The sequence below is a fragment of the Mus pahari genome, chromosome 10 (genome assembly GCF_900095145.1).
Source record: "Mus pahari chromosome 10, PAHARI_EIJ_v1.1, whole genome shotgun sequence".
Lineage (NCBI taxonomy): Eukaryota > Metazoa > Chordata > Mammalia > Rodentia > Muridae > Mus > Mus pahari.
In genome coordinates this window covers 3579248-3589057 of record NC_034599.1, presented here as the reverse complement: position 1 = coordinate 3589057, position 9810 = coordinate 3579248, and the positions used below count along the sequence as shown (strand labels likewise).

At 39.3% G+C, this 9810-nt stretch overlaps 1 protein-coding gene across 1 annotated transcript in view; it reads right to left on the bottom strand.

Annotated features, from left to right (window-relative positions):
• Positions 1-5659, bottom strand: part of Mmp13 (matrix metallopeptidase 13) — a 10853-nt gene extending 5194 nt beyond the window's left edge. The window contains exons 1-6 of the mRNA XM_021207277.1: positions 5502-5659; positions 5173-5414; positions 4145-4293; positions 3853-3978; positions 1500-1661; positions 158-275 (exon numbers count right to left, since the gene is read on the bottom strand). Of these exons, the coding sequence (XP_021062936.1) occupies positions 158-275; positions 1500-1661; positions 3853-3978; positions 4145-4293; positions 5173-5414; positions 5502-5624 (920 nt within the window). The 5' untranslated portion in view covers positions 5625-5659. The remainder of the gene's footprint in view (positions 1-157; positions 276-1499; positions 1662-3852; positions 3979-4144; positions 4294-5172; positions 5415-5501) is intronic.
• Between the last annotated feature and the right edge of the window lie 4151 nt (positions 5660-9810).

Genomic DNA, 9810 nt, shown 5'->3' with positions numbered 1-9810 from the left:
TGGGAAGTTTGACTTGGGTCTACTGTTTCTGGGTTATCCTTGGGAAGTTTGACTTGGGTTTGCTGCCTCTGGGTTATCCGTGGGAGTTTGGCAGGTGCTTTGCAGACAGAGTTTTACTAGATTTTATGCAGATTTGACAAAGGAATCTTAAGAATACCTGTCTTTAAAGATCATGGTTTCTCCTCGGAGACTGGTAATGGCATCAAGGGATAGGGCTGGGTCACACTTCTCTGGTGTTTTGGGATGTTTAGGGTTGGGGTCTTCATCTCCTGGACCTACAGTGACAAAGCAGATATGAGAACTTTCTAAGTGTCCTGAGCCACAGGTGGGGCTGACTCTTTTGGGAAGAGCAGGAAAGGGCTCCTTGCAGGAAGGTCAGAAGTTCTTGAGCTCTTATTCCAATACCCGGCAGCCCCTGCTTCTTTTCTGCAGGGTGCCATCCTTCTGTTCTCACTGCTGTCGACCTCTTCAGAATTCCTCTGAAGTATAAATGAACACTCTTTGAAGTTGATGATAAAAATCCGAGGTAAACCCAAACCCTGAAACCATTTCTGCCACACAGTAAGAGCCTACTGTGTGCCCCCAGGAAGCAGACTGCTCTAAGTCCAGTTCTCCAGGAACATTACCACACAGATCCTTCTTTGACAATTTCAACAACTATAGATGTCAGTTGACTTTGCTTTACCAGTTTGCCACACTGCAGCTCATCTAGCCGTGACCTCTCACATGTTTATAACTTTTCCACAGCTCACATGTTAGGCAGTAACCCCATACTGATTTTCCCCCCTACATAATTCTGTCCACAATACTGCGGTCAAAACTTGGTGGGACAGAATTAAGAATTACAAAATAAACTTGCAAAGTTCCTTTGCCACCATCATGTTTATGCCTCTAGCCACACAAGCTGTAATAATCTGTTTAAATCCAGAGGTGGGCTAGGGGGTATGAACAAGTTTTCTGAGCTAATTCTTCAAGAGCATTTGTACTGCTGACTGTGAGCAGTGGTTGTAGTTCCATTTATGACACAGAACCCAAAAATAACTGTTTGGGTTGATATTTAATGTTTTGTAAATATTATTGGGAAAATGGATGAAAACAGAGGAAATTCCTCATTGCAGATGTTCGTTAAAAACCACCAAAGGCCCACAAGAGGTTCCTCTGGCAGCAGACTGCAATGTTTGAACAATGTCAGAATTTACAAGCGCTGTTTATAGTCTCATCTTTATCATTAGCTCTGCTGCTGTGTACACAGTCTTTAAACTCAACAGAGTTCAGCAGCTTCATAATTTAAATGGGAATAAGAGTATAAATACAAGGAAGAGAGGTCTGGAAAACACAGAAATGAACTGTTTTCTACCTACACAAGCAGTTTGATTCAGAAATATTGATTCTCATTTTGAAAACATGATAAATGAATTATTAGTGTAGAAAGAAAAAGTACAATTATTTGCCAATGTAACTATGTTCATCAGTTTTGTAACTGGTAGATCAAGTTTTACCATAAAGAGACTGGATTCCTTGAACGTCATCATCAGGAAGCATGAAATGGTTTTTGCTAGTGTAGGTATAGATGGGAAACATCAGGGCTCCTGGGTCCTTGGAGTGGTCCAGACCTAGGGAGTGGCCAAGCTCATGGGCAGCAACAATAAACAAGTTGTAGCCTGTAAGAAAAACAAGAAACAATGAGAAAGCAAGACAATCCAGTGAGGGGAAGATGAAGGAAACTCTAATCTCTCCATATCTTTTCCTAACTCAGCATCTTACTCCTACAGTTAGTGATCAGTAGTTTAAAGGAAGAGTCAAAGTGTTGATTCAAAATAGTAATCTTTACTACTATAAGAGCTATATCTCTCCCCATGAAGAATCAGTTACCTACAGTGGTGTCAACAGCCTGCTCCCAGATAATTAGTAGTCAGTAGAGAATAGAATAGGAGTTCTGATTTTTCTCTGTCTTCTCTGGCCAGGTGAAGGGAGAAGACAGAAATGATCCAGAATCAGCCATATGGGGGGGGGGTCACATGAGGTCCCACATAGCTCTAGGTTTAGCTTAGAACATTATTCAGAGGGATAATGAACATGCTACTGTATTTCCATTTTTCCTCTAATAACTCTCTCTGCCAACTTTTAGACTGTTATGAGTGGGTAAATGGAAAATGCTAGGGATGTATCTCAGTAGTAGAGCACTTGCCTTGTATTCACAAAGGCCCAATCTCTAGCGCCACAAAAAAGGGATGCCTCGAGACAGATGAGAGGGGGAGCTCGAGCCAGTGTTTTATTTGCTCATTAAATATACTTTGTTATCAGAGCCAATATGTAAAGAAAATGAACTGACTTGACCCAAAGGTCACATGATTGGGATGAACAATAATTATTGTAGTGAACAGTAATTAGCCACTTAACTATTCTTAACCTTCATCTGAAAACTTAAATCAGATTTTTTCCTGTATATATTTTCAAGTACTTCAACTAAACATTTCAAACCTGTGATTCACGTAAGAGTCTGAATCTGAGACTTACTGTGACTTTTAACAATACTAGCTGCTCTTCTCAGGAAACCCACTTATGAGATACTAAACGCATGAATATGTAAACCATCCCCTTCTTTTCCAGAGACAGGTTAAAAGCATTGGAGAGGTGGCATTCATTGTGAATGGGCCAATTTTACTCTCACTTGAGCAGGAACTCATTCATGCATGCATGCATGCATGCATGCATTCATTCATTCATTCATTATTTACTTATTTACTCTCTTAAATTTTTTGAGACAGAGGCTCCCAATACAACTCAGACTGGACCCAAATTTATGATCTAGCTTCAGCCTCCTGAGTGCTGGGATTATAGCTGTACATCACCATGGCTTCCATTTTATTTAAGTAAATAATAAAAACAACTTCTATAATGATTGTTCTTAGTTGCTCTAACTCAGAATCTCTCTTGTTCCAAAGTTAAATCTTACTTTGAATATTCTGAGGCTGTTCTTGGTAAGTTAATATCCCAATTATTTTGAGCTTTTAAAAACAAGAAGTAGCTGAGAATGGTAGCTACAGAATCACAGATCTAACTACTAAGCAAATTTATTGAACACTTAGTTTCATTTTATTCTCATAAATACAACCACATATACACCCTAGCTATTTTGAGTAAGATGTCACCTTGTTTTTAAAAAGCAGTGTTTATAAATGAGTGCTGAGCCGGGCAGTGGTGGCACACGCCTTTAATACCAGCACTTGGGAGGCAGAGGCAGGCAGATTTCTGAGTTCAAGGCCAGCCTGGTCTACAGAGTGAGTTCCAGGACAGCCAAGGCTATACAGAGAAACCCTGTCTCAAAAAAAAAAAAAGTAAGTAAGCAAGTAAATAAATTAAATAAACAAATGAGTGCTGTAGGAAAGTCTGAGACAAGTAACATGCCTAATGAGGTATAGAAGTTTAGCTAGGCTATACCATTAATACTTTGGCCAAGAAAAAGTCTATTTCAAATAATATCCAATATAGTTGTGGACCACAGCACCAGACATGATAGTTTTTAGAGATAGATTTATAAAAATCTATACTTCTTTAACCAGCAAAACTGTAATCCAAAGAAAGAAACAGAACCATGCCTAAAAGAGAAGATGTTTGACCCCATTTCATAAAGAATATCCTTAAGGCCATGGCAAGAAATATCATATAATTTATTCATATTTAATGATTTGTATGAAAAAAGTTTGGTGTGGCACCAATTAGCACAAAATGTATTTTTGTTATTTTTGAAAGCATAATCAAATGCTAAACACAATTTGCTTGCATGCTTTCCAACTGTGTTAGTGAGATTACATCCAGTAACATGAGATAAGTCTTTACAAGGAAGATTACCTTTGGAACTGCTTGTCCAGGTTTCATCATCATCAAAATGGACATCCCCACCATAGTTTGGTCCAGGAGGAAAAGCATGTGCCAGAAGACCAGAAGGTCCGTCAAATGGGTAGAAGTCACCATGTTCTATGCAGACAGCAAGAGTTAGAATCCCATTAGATATACTGTGCCTGACTTGGCAGCTTTTTCAAATGCTTTGAAACTGGTAAATGACTGGTGAAAGGAATAAAAGAAATGAAAGCAAGAAAGGATTAGTATATGAGCATGTGTCTAAATGACTCCATATCCTTACCTTTAGTCCCAAAAGATATCATGATATCAGCAGTGCCATCATAGATTCTGGTGAAATTCAGTGGTGTCACATCAGACCAGACCTTGAAGGCTTTTCTGAAGGCCTTCTCCACTTCAGAATGGGGCATATCAGGAGTATAGTTCACAATCCTATTCAACATAGAAAGTGTCAGTTAAATTTTGAAAGGTTAAAACTGTCTGTAAAACATACTCTCTTGGGGGCTGGTGAGATGGCTCGGTGGCTAAGAGCACTGGCTGCTCTTCCAGAGGTCCTGAGTTNATTTCCCAGCAACCACAAGGTGGCTCACAATCATCTATAGGGCTATAGGGATATCTGATGTCCTCTTCAGGCAGGTGGATGTGTATGCAGCAGAGCACTTATACATTAAATAAATACATAAAACAACATAAAACAAAGCAAACATACTTTCTTAGAATATGGCTTTTCAACTTGAAACGACTGCTTTAAAGGTTCTATTAGATATAATAGGTGCTTTAAAAGAATTAAATTCAAGAGTTCTGTCAAATATTTAATCACTGTTAAATAAGTAAGTACCTTGGCACCTTAAATTTAACGTATTAAATATAACCTTGTTGGCAGCTAAAATCTGACACTGCAGGGTCTGAGGAAAGAGTGGAACCCTCCATCTTCAGGAAAATCATCATAAATGCAGCAAATTTTTTCAAATTTCTTCCCTGAGTTGTGGTTTCATTTCTACAAGAAATATCTTGAGACACTCACCAAAAATAATGTTGGGGCTAGCATTGAGATAATAAGTCTTACTAAACTACTTTATTCATTTTTAATGTTGACTTACAGAACTCATTTAGAAATATTACATGTAATAAAAACTTTTTAATTTTGCAGAAAAATGCAATCAGATACTAAATATAACTTACTTCTGTGCTTCTTAACTTTGTATTAAAGCTAATTTTGAACTGAACCTCTAGTTAACTACTCTAGGCCTACTTCATGCCAGACACATAGAAGAAAAAAGTAACGTGTGAGGGGCAGAGCCTCTGCTTTACCTGTAAGTTAAGTTCGTTTGGGACCATTTGAGTGTTCGAGGGAAAACATTGTATTCACCCACATCAGGCACTCCACATCTTGGTTTTCTCATGATGTCTAAGGTGGGATCATCAAGTTTGCCAGTCACTTCTAAGCCAAAGAAAGATTGCATTTCTCGGAGCCTATCAACTGTGGAGGTCACTGCAGACTTCTTCAGGATTCCCGCAAGAGTCACAGGATGGTAGTATGATTTCAAGTAGTGCTAGAAAAGAGACCAAAATAACAAGCTTTTAAGAGAATAGAGGTTTGAGAAATGCACTACAATGCCATCCTTGGCAGAATACAGTACCTCTGCAAACCCAACATCTTCCTCAGACAAGTCATCATCATCATCATCACCATAGGGAAGGGGCAGGGACCAGCAGTGAGTCCAGCTCAACAAGAAGAAGGTGGCCAGGATAGCTGAATGCATGGTGCCCAGCAGTGCCTGGAGTCTCTCCTTCCCAGGGCAAGAATCTTCTATTTTATAGCATGATAGTGATGAGTCACCACTTGGCAGTGTGTGTTCACTTCCTAGTGAGGCGAAGGTAAACATGCTTACATGGTATTTTTTTTTTCTTCCTAAGTGTGGTTTGTGGCAGAATCTGAGGGAAATGGAAAATGAGGGCATCTCCAGTTTCAGTGGGGGATATCAAAACTCATCTGGCAAAATAAACAACCTCAGCGTTTTCATGGATATAGTGGGGAGAAGAAGCCGCTAGTATACTTTTCACTTCACTGGACAAAAATATAGTCTTCCTTTTGTAGGGAAAACAGCTACCCTGAGCTTTTCAGGTAATAATAGCAAAGTAATATGTTTACCCATATAAGGAAAGACAAAGTTCTGTCCGCAAAATGGTTATAGGCTGATGAGTTCTCAACTCTATTCTGTCTTGAACAGCAACAATGAAAATCCTTGCTGTATTTCCTTGAGGGCCTCAGAAATGTAAAAGAACCAAGCCTGAGGTCTTTAAGACACTGTAGATGATTGAGTCCTGCCACATTTCACCCCAGTCAGGTATGGGGGTCCCTGGAATGAGGGTCCTTGAAGCTAGGTGGGCAAGGACTCGGTGGTGACAAACAGAAACAAGCACTGAGGCAGTTTGAATCTGAGTGTATTCTGCAGCTCTCAAGCAAGGAATTTTACACATTAAAAAACCAAACATTACATCTCTTAGAAACTATAGCCAGTGGAACAATCACAAATACCAACAAAACTCATTTGGCACAGTAAAGCACAAAAATCACCCAAGCATTACAACTCTGAAACTATGTATTCAGTGAATCACAAATAGAACAGATAACATCATTATAAATCATCAAAATACAACAATTCTAAAAGGATGTACTCAGTCGGGGCTGTCATCCAAGGCTAGTGGCATATTTCCAGGAGCAGGTTAATAAATCTTTAACGGGCTGAACTAACTTTCCAGCCCCATGGTCAATTATTATTTAATATCTAGTGCCTGGTTTTTAAATAATCTTTAATGTATAAATTTGAACTATTTTAATTCTTTCTAATTAAGGCTTTCTTTACCATATACCAAAATCTACCTCCAATGACACATGTGTAGCCATATGAAATTTTATTGTTGGGAAAATTTTTTATCATGATAGTTTTGTAAATGATTTAGAAAGTAAAGCTTTGGTTTCCCTGGGGATAAGGGAAATAAGGGATAAGGGATGGGATTGTGGTCCCATCTCTAGGGATGGTTTCTTACCCATTATTATCATTTAAGATCTTGGCCTAGGCTACCAGGAACATGTAAATAAGAAAAAGAATAAGAGAAAACAAAACAGATAGATTGCCATGAAAACTACAGCTCAATAATTTTTCGCTGGCGAAGAGTTCCACAACTGGTTCCAGGAGGCCTCCCCCTTTTAAGGTCAATCGCCTCAGTCTGTGGAACTTGTTGCACAGATCCTACCAGAGCTGGTGTGGCAGAGTCCTAAGCTGGGATTTTAACATCCTGGCATAACCTTTAGATGGCTGTAGAGACCTATGTGAATTTCCTACGTGTCCGAGCTCTGTGGAAATGCAGCCACTCCAATGGCTAGGACTAGGGACTATGGGCATAATTAGGACTGTGTTTTGAGCCATCACTCCCAGTCAGGTTTAAAAGGCATTATCTCATTTAATTCCTACAAAAACCAAAGCATATACTGTGCATAGGGTCCATAGCAGGGTCCAATGTATAGGGCCTTACACTGTAGCTCAGGAAGCTTAGAACTCACTATATATCCCAGGACCTTGAACTCACTCAAACCATTGTGCCACACATCCTTCAGATTGATTTATTTGATATACAGTGGATACTACAGTAGACAGTTCTCCTCTCTCAGCTTCCTAAGGACCATGATTATAGTGTGAAGCATCATGTTGGATCATTACAATATAAGTTCTCTGCAGAAGATATACTTTAACGAAAAACAACAATAAACATCACTACTTCTCAACTTTCATGCTTATTATCAAATCGCTTTCATGTTTTAGTAATTTATTTTTCCATTCAAGAACAATAAAGAGCACAAGCAATTAATGTTAGCCCATGTTCTGCCATTTTAAACAGAAATTGAGAAAGGGTAATCAGAAGATTAAAATAGACAGCTATCCCTTAGAGAGAATGCCCAAGAGTGGGTAGGGCATTGTTCTTGGAGACGTGATTGCAGACAGCTGACAGGATGTGTCATCACAATGAAGTGTTAGCAAACTCTTGTCAACACAAGTCTTCATCTCAGGATGCTAAGTGTAGTCACGGAAGCCAGGCCTTCTGCTCATCACTGCAAAAATGGCATGCATGGTGTCAAACCACCCACTTTACAACAGGGAGCTGAGTTGGCGTTTGAAACAGTTCTGGCAAAGGCTGCTGAAATCACTGGGAAATTTGAAAACCTACAGAATGAGAAAACGTTAGGATGAAATTAGGTATGAACACTTCCTGCTGACTCTGACCAAGGTCATATGGGACTTTTTTCAAATATATTTTGCCAGGAATTCCTAAGTTCAAAGCTAGAGAGAAACAAAATTAATGATAAACAACTTTAGTAAAGAACACAATGTTTCCCTATTAGGACATCTGAGTTTGATTAAAATTATGAAAAAGCTGTAAATCAATGAATTTCTTATGCGAAGTGTTTGACTCCCATTTAGAATTATGCACTGCCTGTGTTGACAATGTACATAAAAACCTTATTTCTACAAAATAAGTGACTTGACTTTTTAAACACATGATTTTTCCTTTAGGAACACTCTATGGACATTTCTTTGTTCGTGCTTTTTTTTCTTTTTTTCCATAACCCTGTGGAATGGGATTACAAAGTCAGTTACTCAGCTGCTTGGTTAGTTGAATTGCTTGGCTTTTTTGTGGTCCAGGTTGTCCTCAGACTCACTATGGAGCTGAGGTTGGCCTTATGATTGCCCTGCTTCCATCTCCTGAGTGCTAGGATTACAGCTTGTGCCATCATGGAGGGAAGGAGACCAGAGCTCCCTGTGTGCTAGGCAAGCACTCTGAAAACTGAGCTATATCCCCTCTCAAGACGCTCTTAAAATGTGAACATAGACAACTGTATGTTCACCCTAGGATGAGATGTGAGGATATCCACAGAAAGACTCGACTGAGAGGCGACAATTCAGAAGGTTAGCTGTGAAGGAGGCTATTCTGTTTACCATGGATCCCATGGTTTTCGCAGATTATCCTAGCATCCTAAGACTTTTACATTAACCTCCCCAACATGTCTCATGATTTCACCTGGGATGAATCTTGTAGTTTGAGTTTTGTTTCATGTCATCCCTGTTTGTCTTGCACTACTGAGACCTAAGCCAAGGCACTGTGCATGCTGGACAAGCTGTGTCACAGAGCAACATCCCAACCCTGAAAACTTTTAAAGTAGTTCATTCATCTGTCTTCCCTCCCTGTTCCTCACCTCCTCTCCCTTTCCCTCACCTCTGCTCTCTCCTTCTGTTTCCCTCCTTCCTTTTTGAGTGTTTGCAGGATACACTTTCATTGAATTTATTTGATTATTTATTTACTTATTTATTTATGTGGGGTCATGGCACATGGGTGGAGGAGGACAACTGGGAGTTAGTTCTCTCCTTACCCCACATGTGACATGGGACCCAGGGATGATACTCAGTCATCCTATTGTACTTGCTAGCAGATGCCTTCAGCAGCTGAGCCATCTTGTTGGTCCATGAAACTATACCTTCTAGAATATAAAGCTTACACTGTTGCTGATATGAGTCACTAGCAACCTTTTCAACTCCAAAAAGAAATATTTTCAGACAATTTGGATTGTTGAGATTCATAATTTATTTTTATTCATTAATCCCAGAAAGGTGACAATGAACTCAAAATCTTAACAAAACATATCATAACAATTTTATGCACAAAGCTTAACACTTGCTTTTTCCATAAATATGTTCTAGTTAGTTAATTTTACAAAATTATAGTCCAGATTTTATGGCAACTATGAACTGCCAAGAGAGATGTCTACTTTAGCCTGGTGCAAGAATGGTGTCAGTCATCCAGTTCTTTCCTGCAGTGAGGGTTAGGGCCATGTATGCAGGCATCTACCTGGTGAATATCTCTTCAAATTTCAAGCTTGCCAACTCCCTTGGA